Raw genomic sequence first — 18,627 nt, forward strand, 5'->3', positions numbered from 1 at the left:
TGACCTTGTGCCATAGTTCCCGTCACGTCACTGGGCTCCTTTCTGGTTCCTGAAGTGGTGCCCGTCACAAAGTTCCAGTGTGAAGGGCTGAAGTGCGGCCAGGAAGGCGGGTCTGAGTGGGCAGGCCCGAGGGGACGGGGAGGGGACCCACCGCCTCCACTGCAGGCCCAGGAGGTCCGGGGTCCAGGGCTCGGATGTGGGGCCACGTGGCCCTTCACTTCCCGGCCGCACGTGGCTGCCACCGCACTTCCATGGTTTCAAAACTATTAGGACGTGGTGCACAGTTGCTGCTTCTAGAAAACCATCTTTCTATCAAGCTCACTGTCCGAGGCCCCTGGTGGCAGCTCTCTGGCTAAGCCATCAGCCCTGGGTACACAAAACACTGCAGAAAAGCACTTTCTGCCGAAACTGTTCCCCGCCGGTTCGGGGCTGCCGTTTGTCATGCTGTACAGGCTTCCTGTTTTCTTTAAAACATTCACAATTAGAACTTTGAAAAACCAGTAAAATAAAACTTTATTTTGTAGTTATTTCCAAGTTAACAGAAATGGATCAAATATCTCAGTTGCACTGATCACAGCAGAAAATGTCCATAACCACTTCACAGAAATCGTAGGTTTTGGTAAATGAACAGAATACTTGTGATGGATGTGTCACATAAATGTTTTCATCCATAAGCATAAAAGATTAACAGCTAGAGGCAAACGAAGATTCAGCCGTCAGCTGGGTATTCTAAACAGGGCCCTCTCCCCCGCCCCCGCCACCTGCCTGGGAGCCCACGTCCACAGAGGCCTTGAGGACAGGTAAGTTCAGATGCCACAGCGTCAGGGGTGCGCAACTCCGGAGTGAGGAACTGGTTTTCAGAAGGAGAACCCAGATGAGGAAAGCCTTTAACCTGTACGTGACGAGACGGCCTCACGAGAAGAACGCACGAAGTGGAGAAGCTGGGTGGACGCGCCGGGCCGTCCCGACGCCCTCGGCGGCCCGGGCAGCGGGGCAGGAGGAGGAGGACGCGCCGTGTGGCAGGTGCTCCCGCTCTGCAGCCTCGTCCTGGAGAAACAGCGTCCGCAGCGCCGCCTGCAGGGGACGTGGCCCGCATTCCCGGCTCCCGCGGCAGAGCCAGGCGCTGGCCTCACAGTGGCCTCAGGAGCGGGAAATTTTGTCAGGAGGCATGAAGCCCGTGTCCCCGAGGGCCCTGAGTGCCACGCGGCCGTCCGGCCTGACCACCAGGTGCGTGATGCTGCCGTTGTTGAGGGAGAGGCGGAGCCAGCCTTCCGGAGGGAACTGCAGCGCCCTGGTCGGGAGAGGGCAGTGTGACCATGGCGGGCCTGACAGCCGCCGCCCAAAGGCCTCGGGGTGCTTTGTGGAGCTGGGACCGCCCTTGGGCAGGCAGCCCCCCACCCCGCCCTGCCATTTCCAAGCACAGGGTTTGTCAGGGCGACGCCAACCCAGTAGTGGCATGAGGGGCAGTGGCGACGCACCTGTGGGGCGAGGTCGGCACGACGACGACCTGCCCACGCGCCGGACGCGCTGGCTCCCCACAGGGGCACAGTCCCCCCTAGCGTGACCAGGCCCGGCGGGCAGCCCGGGGCAGCGGTCACACTCCTGGTCCCAGGGGCACAGTCCCCTCTAGCGTGACCAGGCCCGGCGGGCAGCCCCGGGCAGCGGTCACACGCCTGGTCCCAGGGGCACAGTCCCCTCTAGCGTGACCAGGCCCGGCGGGCAGCCCAGGGCAGCGGTCACACTCCTGGTCCCAGGGGCACAGTCCCCTCTAGCGTGACCAGGCCCGGCGGGCAGCCCCGGGCAGCGGTCACACGCCTGGTCCCAGGGGCACAGTCCCCTCTAGCGTGACCAGGCCCGGCGGGCAGCCCAGGGCAGCGGTCACACTTCTGGTCCCAGGGGCACAGTCCCCTCTAGCGTGACCAGGCCCGGCGGGCAGCCCAGGGCAGCGGTCACACTCCTGGTCCCAGGGGCACAGTCCCCTCTAGCGTGACCAGGCCCGGCGGGCAGCCCCGGGCAGCGGTCACACGCCTGGTCCCAGGGGCACAGTCCCCGCTAGCGTGACCAGGCCCGGCGGGCAGCCCCGGGCAGCGGTCACACGCCTGGTCCCAGGGGCACAGTCCCCGCTAGCGTGACCAGGCCCGGCGGGCAGCCCCGGGCAGCGGTCACACTTCTGGTCCCAGGGGCACAGTCCCCTCTAGCGTGACCAGGCCCAGCGGGCAGCCCAGGGCAGCGGTCACACTCCTGGTCCCAGGGGCACAGTCCCCTCTAGCGTGACCAGGCCCGGCGGGCAGCCCCAGGCAGCGGTCACACTCCTGGTCCCGGCCCGGGGCGGGCAGCGCGGAGCAGCCACGGCCCCGCACCGACCTCGTGCTCTGAAGAACGCCGTTAGGCGTCACGGCTAAGAGCCCAGAGCTCGCGTGGACGAGCGGCGTCAGCCACCGTGACGCGGGCCACCTCAGAGGACCCCCTCCACACCCGAGCACTGTCGAGTTGGCCAGGATGGTGTCCCCGCATCACAATGAGGACACCTGGGCTCCTCGTAGCCCTTCGTTTGTAACACCCAACCCCTAGCCCCAGCCCCCGATTCTTTCTGGAGCGCCGTCACCTGACTGCTGAGGCCAGCCCTGTCCCGGGACGTGGAATGGTCCCGTCCACACTGCGCGCAGGGACCTCGGCCGCTCACAGGCTGGCCCCCCGGGAAATGCGCGTGCCGAGCACAGGAGCTGAGCGGCGGCCTCCCGAGGCACTTGCGAGGGGGACTGTGACAAGTGTCCACTGTCCCCCTCCTTCCCAGCAGCGCGCCTGGCTGGGTGCCCCGCGTGACCTGAGGACCCAGGCTCCTGGCACCGTGCCCTCGCACAGCTGCTGCTATCCTGGCAGGGGCACCTCCCCAACACCCCCCACCCCCGACAGCCACGAATGTGACATCTGAGGGGCGGTGGCCCCCAACGGCCAAGCACAGTGAGCAGAGGCCCTCGGCAGCCGCTGTGCTGTGTCTCACGAGAGGAGGGCCCCCAACCTCGGCCCCCGACACACCCGACGAGCCCTTTCCATCCGAGTGGGGAGCGTTCTGGATGCTGCGAATGCACAGCGCCCAGCCGGCCTCCCACTCGCAGAGCCTGTGAGGCGTGGCTGCGGGTGACGGCCGGCATCCCTGGGACTGTGGAGTGGGAAGTGGGGACAGGAGTTCCAACGGCCAGTGCTGGGGCGGCAGAATGACTAACGAGGCGGACTGTGAGCCACAGCCAAAACAAAGACCTGAGGCCGTCACCAGACAGTGACGACGGGAAGTCGGCCGTCACAGAAGGACCGGTCAGGAAGGGGACGGCGCGGAGACGGCAGCACGCGGCCCTCGCAGCCGCACCCACCACGGGCGTTAGAAGCCAACGGTGCAAGCCCAAGGTGACGGGACGTGCGCCGTCTGCTCACCCAGGGGACAACGACACTGTGGGGGGAGGCGCCCTCGCCAAGCGACCACCTTCACATCTTTCACACCCGTGCTGGGATGAGCAGGTGGCAGCTCTGTTAACCCACCAAAAACACGTGGCCATGAGACGTTCTACCAGAGAAGCCACCAGGCCCCGTGGGAGGTGTCCAGGCCATGGGGGGGTAATGGCGCCCGTGAGACCCCTCACCGGCACACGATGTAGCGGATGACGTTGGCGTGGCAGATGAAGATCTCGTAACTGTCCTCCTGCTGCTTGGTGTCCGCCCGGTGGATGTAACTGCGGAAGGCCGCCTCGATCCGGGCCCCGTCCTCGTAATACTGCTGGGGGCAGAGCGAGGCGCCTGAGCAGGAGGCGGCTGCGGGGCCGGGGGGCCGGGGGGCCGGGGCGGGGGCGCGGGTGGGGGCGGGGGCAGGAGACCGCTGCTGCGGGCACTTTACCACAGCCTCCGGCTTCCAGTGCGACACAGGCGGGTCGGGCTCGATGGGGGCGCCTTCCCTCAGCAGGTCTGTGCTGACCGTGGAGACACCTGCGGAGAAGCGGCGACTCAGGTGCCCCTGCCGAAGCCACTCGCAACCCCGCCTGCTGCTGGGGGGCCTGGGGTTGCCCGCACTCACCTGGCAGGTGTTTACTGATGATGTCGGTGGTTTCCACCGCACGAGTCATGGAGGAATGCACAATTTTATTAAACTTCAACCCCAGGCTTGCAAGTCGGAGACCAGTCAGCTCGGCCTGCTCACGACCTTGAAGGTGACACAACAGAGAATGTGTCCCTTGACTCCCCCTTGTTCACTGCACAAATACCTATACCAGAGGATCTGGGGACAAGATGGGCAGGCCCTCCGGGGGTCTGGGCCTAACATTAGAGCAGCAGGGGGCGTCAGGCCTTCAACAGGCACCTCTGCGAGATAACCGGTCGCCTTCCACCCCACCGGGAACACGCCGACGAGGAGCAGGGCCACGGGTGCTGAGGTCTGGGGCCCCCACTTGCTACGGGCGCTCACACTTCGCCTCAGCCTGGCCCAAAACTGAGTCTTCCCCTCACCCCAGCTAATCTGCTGGCTGTGGGATCGACCACTGCAGGTGTCAACGCGAAGACCCAGGGCCTCAGCGCCACTGCGTATGGACTGGGCAGACTGAAGGCTTTTCCTCAAAACATCCTAGGGCTCGGCTGAAAAGAACTTCACCTCCACGAGCGCGCCTGCCCCGGGCCGCGGGAGGGCCACCGTGGGCTGCAGAGCAGGCCGCTGGCCACCATCCTGGCTGGACTCCTGATGTGCATGCGTCAGCCCAGACTTTCCCCAGAAGCTGCCATGGGGACGCACCTGCCCACAGGCGGGGACCAGGGCGGAAGGGCACGTCCAGCGCCCATGGCGAGCGGCCACGGAGAGGGACCCTTGCCTGCCGGCGCCCAGCCCCTCTGTCCTCACGGAGGGACTGTGCGGTGGCTCCGCAGAATGACAGGCCTCGGCAGGAACGCGACAGGGCAAAGCAGGCCACAGGCCACCGGGACCCTGTGACAAGACCCTTGGGGACAGGGGCTTTACCGCGCCTCATAGACCCTTCGCAAATGCTGGCTTGCCTACAGACCGGAGGCACGCCCCTCCCCCAGCGGCAAGGCTGCGACGGGCTTCACAGCCCGGCCCGTGGCTGAGCCGACGGCGCCATCTCTCCGAGGTCCGCCTGTGCTATTTTTTAAAGTTGGGAATGTTTTCAAAGCCCTTGCGGAGGCAGAGGCTGACAATTACTGATACGGCAACACTGGCATCTGGGCCGAGAATCCCTGCCACAGGTCCCGGGAGGCCTAGCACCCGTGGCACCTTCATGGAGACCGGCCTCGGGGGTCAGTCGGGGTGAGCCCCCGCCACGTACCCAGGGGCGTCAGAGTGCGGTCCTTCTCCAGGGACGCGTCCACGTGGTACTGTGAGTGCCTGATGAGGAAGATGTGTCGCGTGGCCTTGGCTTTGTAGTGGTCCATCCTGTTCGGGAGGTCGTCATCTCCAGACTCCAGGCTCCTCTTCCGCACGTTGACCAGGGACAGTGGTTCTCGCCTAATGTTGAAATATGAGACAGTATGTCCTTGTGGCCTCTCTTCACGTCCCCTTATTTCTGACAAGATGGTCTGTCTTGGGAAAGCACAGGGGACGAGCCAATGCCCTCAGCGGTCTGCTTCCTGCTCCCACCTCAGGCCAGCCCAGCGCACCTTCCAGAGCTGAGGGCCAGGTCTGACATAGGCGACTAAACGGTGAACAGAACAGATAAGCCAAGCCCTTGTGCGACTCATGTTTCAGTGAGGAGACTGATAGTGACGGCAGGGTGACCAGGGACGGAGGAAACCGCACCCAGAAGGGGTAGCCGTGGGCGGGCCGCCGGAACCACCGCTCTAATGGGGACACTGCGCTGTCCAACGGCAGCAGCCACGTGGCCACTTAAATTCAAAACAATGAAAATGAAATGAAAACTCCAGTTTCCCCAGTCATACTAAGCATTCCCAGCGCCAGCAGCACACGGGATGTCCATGACCACACTGGACGGCGAGGAAGAAAATGCTCCCATTTTCATGGGAAGCACTGGATGGTGCTCTGGAATGCTGAGGAGCTGATGGAAGGGGCAGGAACAGCATCGGCAAAGCTGCTGAGAAACGACGTTGAAGTCAGGCATGTCTGGTGGCTCCCAGAACTGAAGGTGACAAAAAATAAACATCTGTGACACTGGCAGAGCTGAGGAAAAATGCAGTCAGCTGAGACTGGGGGGCTAAGTTTTTGGAGGAATAAGCAGTGGTGGTTCGGGGGCTCTGCTTTGGCCATGCCGACCGGGGCAGCGCGCAGTACGACCAGGCAGGCAGGAGCCCGGGGGCTGCGCCAGAGGGTCCATCTGCGGGCTACAGACAGGAAGCCAGGACGGATGAGGCTCCCCAGAAGAAGCTAGGGATTTGGAACTTTTCCACATGGAACGTCTGCCCTTCCGTAAATCTAGACTTTACTCTCAGAGTGAACCTGTTTCCTTAAAAAGGCCTAAGAAATTCAGAAGATTGTACTCATGTTTAAAAAAGAGTATAATGAGGCAGATGAATCCCAATTGAGAGATATTCTACAAAATCTCTGCACTCCTCGAAGCTGTCAAGGTCATCAAAATAAGAGAAGTCTGAAAGACTGTCACAGACAGAAGGACCCTAAGGGACGTGAGGACTGTCATGTGGGATCCTGAAAGAGACAAAAAGGTAAAAAACAAGAAAATCTCAATAAAGTTAATAACACTGTATCAGTACTGGCTCAACTGATTGTGACAAACATACTAGTGTAAGATGTTAATAGAGGAAATTAGGTGTGGAAAATTGCAGTCTATTAATCTAAAAAAGTCAAAAATAACATTTTTTTAAAAAGTAAAGGTTTAAAAAGTACCTATTTAGTTCCTGATACAACTAGGCTAGCACTAAATATTAGTTCTGTGCCCCTCACTCAGCAAAGTATCAAACTGGAGCTGGAATGGGTAAACGACCCACAGCCACCAGCGAGGCCACAGCAGCACCAACCAATGGGAATGGAGCACCAGCAACCTAAGTCATTTCAAATTTCCAAGGAGGCACATGTAAAAAGTAGAAAGAAAAGGGTGAAATTTCAACAACTCACTTTATTTAATCCACTGTATCAAAAATAGTATCGGCACATAAACTGTATTTTTAAAATCTGCCCTGCTTTGGTTTTATATTTTTATTCGCATTTAAATAAGACTAAAAATCGTTTCCCATCACAGGAGCCACACATTGGAAGTGCTCAAAGAGGACACGAGGCTAGTGGCCAGGTACCGACCCCAAGGCCCCAGGAGGCCCACATTCCCACTGAAGACGCCTGCTAGTCATGTCCTTGCGCATCTTCCCTGCACAGTGGCCCTTTAAGGACCGGCCATCGCTCCCCGGGCACGCACGCACCTCTTCCCCTCGGCTGTTAGACACAGAGGGGTTGGATCAAGTCGCCATCATCCAATTCGAGGGCTCAGAGGTAGCGAAAGGGAAACCAGGACGGCACAGAAAGGAGTCTAGAACTGAAAGAGACCACTTCGGTCCATCTGACCACGGTCCGGGCGTCCCTGTACTCCTTCCTCAAAACTACCGTCTGGGACAGACGAGGGAGTCGGGGCTCGCACGGGGAGGGTCGCCGCGCGTCGCGGCAGGACCCGAGAGCCCGCGGCACGCGCGCCTGCCCCGTGCGGAACCGACCGCATCGGCAAGGGGCCGGGGGGACCCCCACCGTCCGGCCGTCCCGGTGCGCTCCAACGCCACCCGCCGGCCCCGCACCTGTCCCAGTTGGGGTCCCAGACGCCGGGCCCGGGGCGCGCGGCCCCCGCCCACGCCGGCGGCTCGACCACGCGCGGCTCCGCGTCCCCGCCCGCGCGGGGCTTCCCCACCGCCACGGCCGAGAAGAGCACGGCGGCCGAGCCCCCGGCCAGGCCGCAGGCGGCCAGCTGCAGCGCCTGCCGGAACGCCATGCTGAGCCCTGCGCGCCTCCCGCGCCTCCCGCGCAAGCGCTCATGGGCGCGGACGGCGCGCCGCGAGGGACACGCTTCCTGGCGTCCGCTTCCGGCCGGCAGGCGCGCGGGGCGGAAGTCCCGCCTTCTTGGGGGCAGCGGCCCCGGCGGGCGCCCGACCGCAGGCGTGGGCGCACGGAGGCGAAGTGGCGTAGCGAGCGGCGGCGGTGAGCCCCTTCCCTCGGCTCTCTGCAGAAGGGCCGGGCGGTCGCTCCTGCCGTGGAGCACCGAGTGCTCACGCCGGCGCCACCCCCGCGGGGCCGCCCTGAGGGCGCGACGGGAGCCTCCGAGCCCCACCAGGCGCCCTGGGGCGGGGTGGCCGCATCGCGGAGGCTGGGCCGGCGGACGAGCTGGCCTGGCGCCCAGCAGGTCCCGGAGGGAGCGGGGAGCAGAGGGGACGCGGGAGAGACGGCCGGAGAGAACTAGGGACCGTAATGTAAGTGGACCGCGCACCCTCCCTGGGGTTGTTGGCTGTTTTGTTCTTACTGTAATAAAGTGCACGTAACAGAAAGTTTACTGTCTTAACCAATTTTAGGTGCACAGTTCAGTGGCATTAAGTACGTTCACACTGTTGTGCAGCTGTCACCACCCACCGCCATTATGTTCCATCTTCCCAAACTGAAACTGTCCCCCTTAAGTACGACCTCCCTACATCTGACTCTCTAAGGCCGACTATTCTAGGGAGCTCATGTGAGTGAATCCTACAGTATTACCCTGCTGTGGCTGGCTTATTTCACTGAGCATCATGTCCTCGAAGCCCATCTGCACTGCTCCTGTGTCAGGTCCCTTCCACTGCAAGGATACCACCATTTGTTCATCATTCATCCTTGGATGGACACAGGTTGCTGCTTCCACCTCTTGGCTATTGTGAATAATGCTATGGACATGAGTATGCAAATCTATCTTCAAGTCCTTGCTCTCACTTCTTTGGGGTATATACCCAGAAGTGGAATTGCTGGATCATGTCTGTGGGTTTTGAAGTTAGGAAGTGACATGATTTGCTTTACGTTTTAAAAACCACTCTGAATTTTGGAAAATGTATCTAGTCCCTAGAAGTGACTGGATCTCTTCTTTTAAACATGGTGTCTTGAGCCTGTACATTTACGTATCCTTCTAGAAGGTTGCTTACTAAAACAGTAGTAAAAAGATTTAAAAAGAAAAAAAAAAGACAAATACATAAGGACATACTTGAGTCCACAAGAAACAGTGAGATCAGTTGACAAAATTTTGGAAGCTAGAAGTCAGATCTTTATCGATCTGGGAAGATGGAACACCAGTTGCCTGTACAGAGGGCAGCCGAGAAGCAAGCTCATTCAGTCTAGTGAGTCTCGGAGTCTGCGGAATTATAGGCATTAGCCTCACCTCTGACGACAGGAGGGCAGGTGGGGCTAAACAGAAGGACTGACTGAAAATCTGTGAGGTCGCCCTCTACATCCCTTCTATCACCTGTATGTTCAAATGAATTCTTCACCTCCGTCACGGCAGAAGGCTAGAGAAGCTTCATTCCAGAGGAACTGAACCAGCAGGACTGGGTTTTAGAATACCAGGCAGCTGAGACAGGGATGCAGTGATACCGAGATCATGTGAAGGTCACATGCTAATAGCAGGACCTCTAACCCCTTTCTTCCAATTTGCCACAAGAATGTTGGCCACTAGGCTTATAACATGTTCCACCACAACCACTATCCCTGTCCCCAGGTGGGAAACTAAAAGGTCCCCCTGGAGAAAATGGCCAGCCCAAGGGAAAGGGCCTCAGCTGTTGAGGACAGGTAGTCCCCCAAAAAACCTGGTCCCTGCTTGGTCAGCCCATGGTGAAAGTGCCATTTGACAAGTGATGTCCAAGTGGCTTTGACTTCAACATTGATGCACAATCATGGATCAACAGACATTTGAGAAAATCCTGATTGGGAAAAACAAAGATCAAAGCGAACAGAAGAAGCGAGCTCTGGTTAAATAGAAACAACATAGAAAATTTCAGATAACATGTGATTAAGATCCCAAGGGAGGCGATACCCGTGAAACAAAGATGGGGCACTATCGGGAATGTTCTAAGGGTGAGGATAGGGCAAGAAAGGGCTAATAGGGCAGCAAGGGAAAGTCGGCTCACAGTCGGCAGGTATTTATCATCGGCCTCTCAACCTCAGGGCATAGTCCTGGTCTAGAGGACTCTTCCTGCGGTGCCAGGTAGCTAAGCAGCGGTATAGTTTACCACAAATTAAAAAAAAAAAAATGTGAAGGCAGCCGTCTGACCAGGCATTTCTTCCAAAGCCACAGCACTCATTCTGAGAAATTAAAATCACCACTGAAAAAGCTACTTTATTGTGACCCTAATCCGATCGCGGTGACAAGTAAAATCATCATTACTGTATTTCGTTTCTAGGGCAGCACCACCTGAATTCAGCACAAGATTCTGAATTAGATTTCTATTTCTCCATCCTTCATTTTAGGGCATTTTGAATCACATGATCTGGAGTCAGATAAAGTCCTGACTGGGCTGTTTCTGCCTGTCCCCTGAGCAGGTGAGCATTCCCCCAGATGCAGGTCAGTAGAGCGGGAGACGTTCCCTCTAGGCCATCCTCACTTCCCCAGGGAGGCCAGGTACGTGTGCCAGAACAGAGCCACCAGGCTGGCAAAAAGCACCCGGAACTGCCAAAGAGAACACAGGCCAAAGTAAGTGTGAGGCTCCGACGGTCGGTCCAGCCACCTTTGCTTTGTGCAGAGCACGTGGCTAGGCCCCCAGCAGAGCGGGCTGAGGGGGACGGAGTTCCTGCCTAACGAGGCTGGCAGGCCAGCAGGGAGGACACAGTAACTGTCCCTTATTTGCCTTCACTGAACACGGGTTCCTGGCTCAGCCTCTCTCACCCTGGGCCTGGCCGTCACGCGGCTAACTTCGCCCAGCCCCTCCGATGCCCCCATCGTCTGCTTCACTCTAACCTGTCACTGCCCCGTGCCCTGCTTCAGAGATCTGATAAACAAAGTCCGCCGGAGGTACCTTGTCACCAGTCTTCCTGGCACATAAGCCCCATGGCATAGCAGTCTACGCCATTGCATTACTCACTGAATCCGAGTCTTCAGCACTGGGGCATACAGTAGGTGTTCGATAAACATCTGTTGGACAAACCCCGTAAGCGCTCACCTGCAAGGCCCTCAAATAGAAATCCAGGCACGGCATTCTGCTCTTACTTGAAAAGATTCAATTTTCCAGCCTCCCTGACAACCACAAACCCGTGTCCTCAGGTCATTTCCTCCTCTGTGTTCCTGACCGGCCCATGGCCCTAGTTTCCTTAACTTCCTGTCCCCGGTCGCACTCCCTGGAAGAACCACCACCCTGCTTTCTCCCCTCCCCCAGGCCCTCACATGAGGGACAGGTGACAGGGTCGTCAGCCTTGCTGGCGCTGTCCCCCAGTCAGCTCCCGCGCCGCACCGGTCTGCCCTGCGCCCGTGCCGTCGGGCGGGGCTGTCCGCCGTGCGGTGCGCGGGCTCGGCGCCCCGCACTCGTGCACCCGCCGCTGTGCCTGCTCCGGCGGGGCCGCGCGCGCAGGGGTGGCTCTGCCGCCACCGAGGCGAGGCCGCTCTGCGCTGTCCCCGCCCCGGCTCTCGGTGCACGTGTGCGGGCCGAGCGCACGGGCGACTCGCGCTCCGGGGCCCCTCCGCGGTGGCGTCCGGGACCTGGGGGACACGCGGACTCGAGCAAACTCGGATTGTCGCGGGGGGTGCGGGGTGGGGGGGTGCAGAGCGGGGAAGAAAGGCCGGCGGATGCCGACGTCCCCTGGCTCACCTGTAAAGGGACGTAGTTGACGTTAATGAACTGCACCGGGGTCCAGACGCGCCAGTTCATCTGCAGCGCCGGCCAGAACCGGCTCCTCACCGTGGCGGCGCCGGCGCCGGCGGCCTTGCCCTGGAGCGGGGAACACGCGGGGTGACCGGTCCCCACCGCGCTCGCCTGGGATCGCGGCACCGAAGATCGGGGGCCGAACCCTCACGCACCCGGGGGCTTCACAACTGTGGGTTTTGTACCGTTGACGTGGAGCCAGCACACGCGTGCGCTCAGCGGCGCGGCTACACGGAGCTGCAAAACCATGTGAACAGTGAACGCCGCTCACACTGCGGGCGACGCCTGTCCACGAGCCTCGGCGTCCCTTACGCAGCTGACCTGACGGTGTGGCGAATGCTGCTCGCTGGCCTGGGCACCAGAACTGCTACTTATGGACCAACTGTCAATTCTTCCCAAAATAATCTCCAAAGTTGATGCGTTTCCAATCGAAACTTGTCAGTTTTTTTTTTTTTTAAATGGACCCCAATAAATTGATTCTAAATGTCATCAGGAAGGATAAATACATAATAGCCACATTGAAAAGGAGTAACGAGGGAAGGCCTCTCTTGCTACAAATTTAAAAAATACTATAAAATTTGGTAATCAAAAGTCTAAAAAAAAAAAAACACTGGAAGTGAATAGAATCCATCAAAAGAACAGAGTCCTGATGATGGCCTGTACATATGGAAACGAGAAATATGCTGAGTTAATGTTTCAAAATAACAGGGATTGCTCAACAATGAGACAATTTTCTATTTAAGTGGAAAACACCAAGACAAAAGTATATTTCCCACTATAAAAAAAAAAGCTATAAGAATACTAGAAGAAAGTGTAGGAGAATATTTCTGTTATCTTTGGGTTTGTCAAAATGTACAACATAAAATCATAAGAGTAGAAGAAAGTGTAGGAGGACGTTTCCAACACCTTCCTTTAAGAAGCCCACGAGGGATTACGTGGGTTTTTTTAAAAACTCCTGTGTCGAGAAAGATACTATAAACTTATATAACTTATTTACATTATACAAATGTTTTAACTTTATATGAAGTTAGAAGGCAAACACCTAAAAAATGGGGAAGAGGTTTACAACCTGTATTTGACAAAGGATTGATATCCTTAATATACACAAATATACAAATCAGTAGGACAAAAAGCTGGCACTCTAAATAAGCAAAGTTTGCGGAAGCAGTACTGGTAAGCATATAAAAGGTGTTTGGCTTCATAAATACATATAAAATAATTTTCACTAATCAGATACCAAACCACTTAAAAGAAAAATACAATCATGGTTGTCAAGAGCGTGGTGAAACGAACCCCACATGGGGACAAGCCCACAGGGCTAAGCGCCGGAGTCAAGGACTCGCAGGTTTACAGGGACCGTGATAAGCCAGTTACGTGCCCCGCGGGCCTCAGCTCCCTCAGCTGTGAGATGGGGTAGCCGCGAGCCTAAAGTGCCGAGAAGCACTAGACACAGCGCTTGGGACAAGGCAGTTGCTCGATGTATGTCAGCAGCTGTTACTGTGTGCCACTGCACAGTCGAGCGAGGACAGCCTTTTGGGACAATTCCAGGAATTAACCGACTAGGAATCCTTGCACAGGAGGGACCAGCGTGTGGTGAAATGCTGTGGTTTGCAACGTGATGTCGATGACCCAAAAATGCTGCAGCCACACCTGCGCGTGTGATTGTGTGGTCCTACACATGTCACTTACGTGTTGGGCACCAGACATAAACGTGCGGGATTTGTGTTTTTAGTGAGAACATATTCCCTTCACATTTGGAAGGAAACAGAGGAACTGCCTGGCGCCCGCACTTCTGATGTGGACACCCTTAGCTTCCCCCAGCTCGGATTTCCTAAGGACTCTGCAAACACTGTGCACTACAGGTGACTTGTTAGCAATTAGTTAAGTTTAAACATCTTTCCTACTTGTTCCCAGGGTCATTTTAGACAGCGAGGGGTGAGGGGTATTCCCTTTAGTAATAAAAACTGAAAACTCCAGGTGTCGTTTCAGAATAAAACCTGAGTGAGTGGCTTTCACCTCCTGTGATTGGTTGAAACAAACCACTTGCAGGGCAGACTGGGAGAGCGGGTGGGAAGGGCTGAAGGTGCCAGCAAACGGGAGGGACCGGGGTCGGGCGCTGAGAGCGCCACTCTCGTGCAGCAGGCTCCGTGTTAAGTCTGTGCTTTTCAGGGCACTCAAGACATCCAGGCCCAGAGGTAGCTCAGCCTTCTGCAATGCCACTGCGGCCTGAAACTCTGGGCCACGAACATCTCCTGAAGTCTGGTGAGGTCCCTGGACCCCACTCTCGGAATGTTTTGTAATGTGTAAAATAAAATACAAAGGACTGCAAAGGAACCAATTACATGGAAATACACCTGTCAAAATGTAGGGAAAACAATCTTATGACAGCCTAGTATATGTGCTTCTTTTTTAACAGGCTCAGGGACAAGACCTAATGGCACGTGTACGGAGCGAGGAGCATAAGCGACATTGGGGGGCATCTGTGTGATGTCTGCTGGGACCAGCAGGCACTGCTAATACTGGTTTTCTTTCAGCCTTCATCAAGGAAAATGTGAAACTTCCATTTGAGTGCTGCGACAAGTTCACAGACCCTCTGAATGAATGCCACCCACGGATGCCAGGTTAAGGATCCCTGTGCCAAGCCGAAAGCTGTCCCAGGTGCTATAGCAGAGACCAACCTCCAGGAAGTTCATGACCACGAAGAACAAGCACAGGAAGGCGGGTGCAAAGAGCAGGCGCTCCAGGAGCAGCCTCTTGACGGCCGCCAGGGGCACCTCAGGAGGGATCCAGCGCTCCATGAGGAGGTAGAAGTAGTGACTCAGCGGCCCTGTGAAGAAGAACCTGGGCCCGCGGGGTGAGCCGGGCTGCCCTCCTGGGTCTAGGCCCCCAAACCCCAGGTCCCAAACCTGCCTCGCCACGGTCCCTCAGCACTGACCACGCAGGCCTGCGGTCCTTCTAGAAAGTACGCTTTCCTTGATCCGGTTCAAGCGTTCCTTTTGCCGCTGACAGAGCAGACCCGATCCCGCCTTGGATCCCCATCAGCACTGCCGGCTCGGAGGCCCTTCCTGATCATTCTCAGTACTGACCCCACCGCTGTCTCTCTCACCCTGCCCCAGGCACAGTTTCATTTGCTCCAGGGCGTCTCTCACTGCTGGGCACGATCTCATTTGTTTAGTCACAGAGCACCCTCTCTTCGCCCCCAGAAGGCAGACGTCAGGGCGTCCTGCTCACTGCTGGTCTGCAGTGCCTGGAACAGGGCCTGGCTCAGAAGGTGCTCAGCAGTAAAGAAATGGACGTGTCCCTGGTTAGAGCTTTTCGTCACCTGTTCTCAGGGATCAGCAAGGGCGGAGTGTGGCACCTGGTGCCGGATACTCCGCGTTGCTGCTCTGCATTCCAAAGTGTGCCAAGAACAGAGCCCGGCCACCACACCTACTGGGACGACAGACCAGCAGCTCCATAAAATTCAGAAACAAAAAGCTGGGCAGGGACCCAGGCGTCTTCCCCCTCCGACGCTGAGTCTTGGAACAGTCGTCCCACTGTTCTTTGCCACCTGCTGTGGAACGCTAAGTGGCCAAGGCCAGGGTTCTCAGTGCGAGGAGACAGAAGTCCTGAGGGTGGAAAACTGATTGCATAGGGCCCCCCCGTGATTCAGAGAGTACCCTTCTCGGGGAGGGGGGGGGTTCAGCTTTACGTGCATTACGGATAAGCTGTGACGTTAATAATGCTTACAAGTACAAAATGATACTTGTGAATTTGAATTTCGAATTGGAAAAAAATCACTCTTGTGGCAAAAGACTTCAAAATAACGCACCTATACAAACACTATTGTTGGCCATAGAACTTGGCAGACTTAACTGGTAAAACTTCTGAATCTCTGTGCTTTTGCAATTCAAAAAGTGGTTCAGTAGCTGGACACATAGGCATTTCTTTTCTGGACATTTATGCTATGAAAGCACCTGGGCATATGTGAGCCTGTTTTCCACTTTCAGGATCTCTGAGTCTTAAAGTCTGACTTTAGGTTCAGGTGAGTTACCTGCCCTCAGTTCTCTCAGCCCAATGAAGAGGGCCACTCCCACCCACACAACTAAAAATAAAAACCATACAAAACTATAAAATAAGTAAAATTAACATTATCCACTGTTCTCATTTTTTCCCATGATTACTTCAGTGCTTTAAAATTTTTTTCTAATTAGATTATTCCAGAAGCTTGATCTCTATACCCTAGCTTTGCTGCACTTAGCTAGTGGGTAAACCAGCCCCTCCATGAAACTCACCCATAAATGGCATATCTGAGAGGGCCACCGACATCTAGCTTTTGAGAGCACTTTTCTTTCTTCCACTTCTTAATCATCTGGGCCAGGAAGTTCCCAAGTGCAGATAAAATGCCACTGTGGACAGAGAGGTAATAAGAAAACAGAAGCAACCAGCAGGCATCTGTCCCTGTACGCAATTAGTATGGCTGCTCTGAAACCATGCAGGGGATGGGGAGACGAATCCTTATGAAAGCAGCTGCAGGATAAGGTCCTTGCATCAAAGGATGGAGACAGCAGAACTGCACGCACGCACGCACGCACGAAAAGATCTCCAACTGGTGGACTGTACGAATGTCTGTATCCCAATGGCGATATAACTTTGCAAAAGGTTATCATGTGTGGGGGGAGGAATGTGTGATGAAGGGGCACCAGGAGGGGTCCTCACGATGAAAATTACCCTGTGGCGTTGGATACACAAACCCATACATGTGATAAAACTGTACAGAACTAAACACACACACACACACACACACATGTACATGGGTACAAGAAAAGCAGGGGAAATACGATCTGCGGGCTGTATCCACGCCAGTGTCCTGGGCATGATATTGAATTAGTTTCATAAAATGTTCCCAATGGGGAACACTGGGCAAGTGAACATCTCCCTGTATTATTTCTTACAGCCACATCTGAATCTACAATTATCACAATAAAATTTCCAGTAAAAAGATGAAGACAGGCCCAGTCACTCGTGCCTTGGTATACAACTGCCTTCTCTCCTCTCAGAGCTAAAAAAATCAAAAATTCTTATTGTGGGCAATACAGACATCGACCTGATCCTTGGCTACTTCTTTCTTATCCTCTCTCTTGCTCACTGTTCGTGTTCTCAGGGACAAAGACCGTTCCACTCCCCCATCATTAGCTTGCTCCTCCCTCAGGACCTTTGCACTGCTATACCCTCTGCTGGAGCTTTTGCTTCCCTTCTTTGCTTGGCCTGCGCCCTCCCTTCATTCGGGCCTCTGTTCACCTGTCACCTCCTCAGATAAGTTCCCTGACCACTTTATCTGTGTTATATATTTACCTGCTTCCTGTCTAGTTCTTCACTAGAATGCAAGCCCCATGAGGGGCACCTATCTTCATCACTGCTGATGCCCAGCACACGGGAAGCACGCTGTGCCTACTTATGAAAGGCTGAATTAATAAAGTGAACAAACATAAAATTAGTTAACTAAAAGTAATGAAAGAGATGTCTCATAAAAAGTTGTGTTCCAGATCAAAGGGCGGAGCTAACCATCAGCACCCACGGTGCTTTGTCGGCTTCTCCCAAATGCAAAGCTAAGAAAACAAATCCGAACACCTTCCACCTGCTCCGCCTTCCGGGGCCGTTCTAGGCTCCCCCGTCTAGTTCTCAGAACAAATGCAGGGATTAACAAGGAGTACGGGGCGGGGCTGGTGAGACTGCCCCCAGCCCGGGCCCCGCTCCCCGCGCGGACGAAGCCCTCCTGGATTTTGTGCTCCCCTGTAGTCTGGCTCCGCTGAGATTCACGGTTCGGAGCCGAAAGCACGAAGCCGCGCGTGCTGAGCTCCGGAGGTCGCTGTCAGCCGCGGGCTCCGCCTTTCACACAAAACCCCCAGTCGGAGGCGTCTGTGCAGCTGGGTCCACCCGCCGTCCCCGCGCCGGGCCGCCCCCCGCCCGGTCCCGTCCGCTCCGCGCCGACCTGGTGGCCGCCTTGGTGAGCACTGGGTAAAGCTGCAGGAGGCGCAGGTACCCGGCGAGCGCCCGCCGCGGCAGCGCCCCGAGCCCGGCCTCGGCGCGCAGCTTCGACACCGCCGGCGCCATCGCCTTGCCCGCCTCAGGTCGGCCTGCGCGGGGACAGCCAGACATTTCCCGCCCCGCCGCCTCCCGCAGCGCCTCCCGGAACGGACCCCGCGGTGCGCGCTGCGCGCCTCAGCGCACTTTTCCGCGAGTCCCTAACGGGCCGCCGCCCCTCGGGCGCTGGCGGCGATTGGAGCGCGGCGGGGTGCGGCGCGGCGAGCCTCCTGATTGGGCGGCGGGGCGCTTCCGGGTCTCGCGAGAGTTGGTGGAGCGCGCCAAATTTCTCGGAGAGGCTGAGGCGGCGCGATGGTGCTGAGGAACAGCGGGCGGCGGCTCCCGGAGCCCGGCGCGGACGGCGAGGCCAGCCGGTGAGGGGCGCCCCGGTCCGCGGGCGGGCGGCGGGCCCGGGCCTCTCCTGAGAAGCCGCGCTCCGCGGGGGGCGGAGGGGGCCGGGAGGGCAGCGTCACCCCCTCCCCCAGGCACCTCGGGGGGCGCTGGGTCGCGCGCTGCTGCCCCCCGCGTCCCCGCGCCGTGCGGGCAGCACGCGCGCCCCACGCCGCTCGCCGCTGCTGGAGGGCGGCCACGCGGCGGGTCCGGGGCGGGGTGCGCGCCCGCCGTGGAGCCCGGGGCGGCGAGGGACGGGGCGGCGCGGCCCGCGTGGCGCCGCCCTCGCGGCGGGTGGGGGCAGCTGCCGCCGGCGAAGGAGCGGCCGCCCGCGCCCCCCGCGGCGCCGGCCCGAGCAGCTGAGGCGCGTCC

General features: G+C 57.5%; 3 protein-coding genes and 1 long non-coding RNA gene across 7 annotated transcripts in view; 2 read left to right on the forward strand and 2 right to left on the reverse strand.

Annotated features, from left to right (window-relative positions):
* Nucleotides 1–488: 488 nt before the first annotated feature.
* Nucleotides 489–7,966, reverse strand: PGAM5 (PGAM family member 5, mitochondrial serine/threonine protein phosphatase). Of its 3 annotated transcripts, XM_016146007.2 has the most exons (7): nucleotides 7,741–7,966; nucleotides 5,319–5,497; nucleotides 4,064–4,189; nucleotides 3,887–3,975; nucleotides 3,636–3,769; nucleotides 3,430–3,522; nucleotides 489–1,291 (listed from the first exon to the last, which is right to left on the reverse strand). In XM_016146007.2, exons 1-7 carry the CDS (start codon nucleotides 7,929–7,931, stop codon nucleotides 1,141–1,143), a joined length of 963 nt encoding a protein of 320 aa, XP_016001493.2. In that variant the 5' UTR covers nucleotides 7,932–7,966; the 3' UTR covers nucleotides 489–1,140. The 3 variants fall into 3 exon arrangements, with proteins under 3 accessions (XP_016001493.2, XP_016001494.1, XP_016001495.1); XM_016146008.2 differs by lacking the exon at nucleotides 3,430–3,522; XM_016146009.2 differs by lacking the exon at nucleotides 3,430–3,522 and having other exon boundaries at nucleotides 3,636–3,766; nucleotides 7,741–7,955.
* A 115-nt stretch (nucleotides 7,967–8,081) lies between these two features.
* LOC118603010 lies at nucleotides 8,082–15,930 on the forward strand. Of its 2 annotated transcripts, XR_004951098.1 has the most exons (3): nucleotides 8,082–8,406; nucleotides 10,418–10,489; nucleotides 14,337–15,930. It is a non-coding gene; the product is annotated as an uncharacterized LOC118603010 (long non-coding RNA). The 2 variants fall into 2 exon arrangements; XR_004951097.1 differs by lacking the exon at nucleotides 14,337–15,930 and having other exon boundaries at nucleotides 10,418–12,591.
* On the reverse strand, nucleotides 10,261–17,974 carry PXMP2 (peroxisomal membrane protein 2). The gene is made up of 5 exons (XM_016146010.2): nucleotides 17,774–17,974; nucleotides 16,077–16,190; nucleotides 14,481–14,643; nucleotides 11,749–11,868; nucleotides 10,261–10,616 (listed from the first exon to the last, which is right to left on the reverse strand). Exons 1-5 carry the CDS (start codon nucleotides 17,938–17,940, stop codon nucleotides 10,548–10,550), a joined length of 633 nt encoding a protein of 210 aa, XP_016001496.2. The 5' UTR covers nucleotides 17,941–17,974; the 3' UTR covers nucleotides 10,261–10,547.
* A 134-nt stretch (nucleotides 17,975–18,108) lies between these two features.
* The window catches only part of POLE (DNA polymerase epsilon, catalytic subunit), a 35,723-nt gene continuing 35,204 nt past the window's right edge, over nucleotides 18,109–18,627 (forward strand). The window contains exon 1 of the mRNA XM_016146002.2: nucleotides 18,109–18,239. Within this exon, the coding sequence (XP_016001488.2) occupies nucleotides 18,178–18,239 (62 nt within the window). The 5' untranslated portion in view covers nucleotides 18,109–18,177. The remainder of the gene's footprint in view (nucleotides 18,240–18,627) is intronic.

The sequence above is a fragment of the Rousettus aegyptiacus genome, unplaced genomic scaffold (assembly GCF_014176215.1).
Source record: "Rousettus aegyptiacus isolate mRouAeg1 unplaced genomic scaffold, mRouAeg1.p scaffold_m13_p_5, whole genome shotgun sequence".
NCBI classification, from domain to species: domain Eukaryota; kingdom Metazoa; phylum Chordata; class Mammalia; order Chiroptera; family Pteropodidae; genus Rousettus; species Rousettus aegyptiacus.

Coding starts and splice junctions, on each gene's coding strand:
- PGAM5 (XM_016146007.2), bottom strand. CDS start 7,931: ATGGCGTTCCGGCAGGCGCTGCAGCTGGCCGCCTGCGGCCTGGCCGGG. Junction 4,190..5,318: donor CCGCACTCTGACGCCCCTGG/GTACGTGGCGGG, acceptor GTCACCTTCAAG/GTCGTGAGCAGGCCGAGCTG. Junction 3,770..3,886: donor ACTGGAAGCCGGAGGCTGTG/GTAAAGTGCCCG, acceptor CTCTGCCCCCAG/CAGTATTACGAGGACGGGGC.
- PXMP2 (XM_016146010.2), bottom strand. CDS start 17,940: ATGTCTGGCTGTCCCCGCGCAGGCCGACCTGAGGCGGGCAAGGCGATG. Junction 16,191..17,773: donor CTCACCAAGGCGGCCACCAG/GTCGGCGCGGAG, acceptor CTCTGTCCACAG/TGGCATTTTATCTGCACTTG. Junction 11,869..14,480: donor TGGTCATGAACTTCCTGGAG/GTTGGTCTCTGC, acceptor TCCCCGCTCCAG/GGCAAGGCCGCCGGCGCCGG.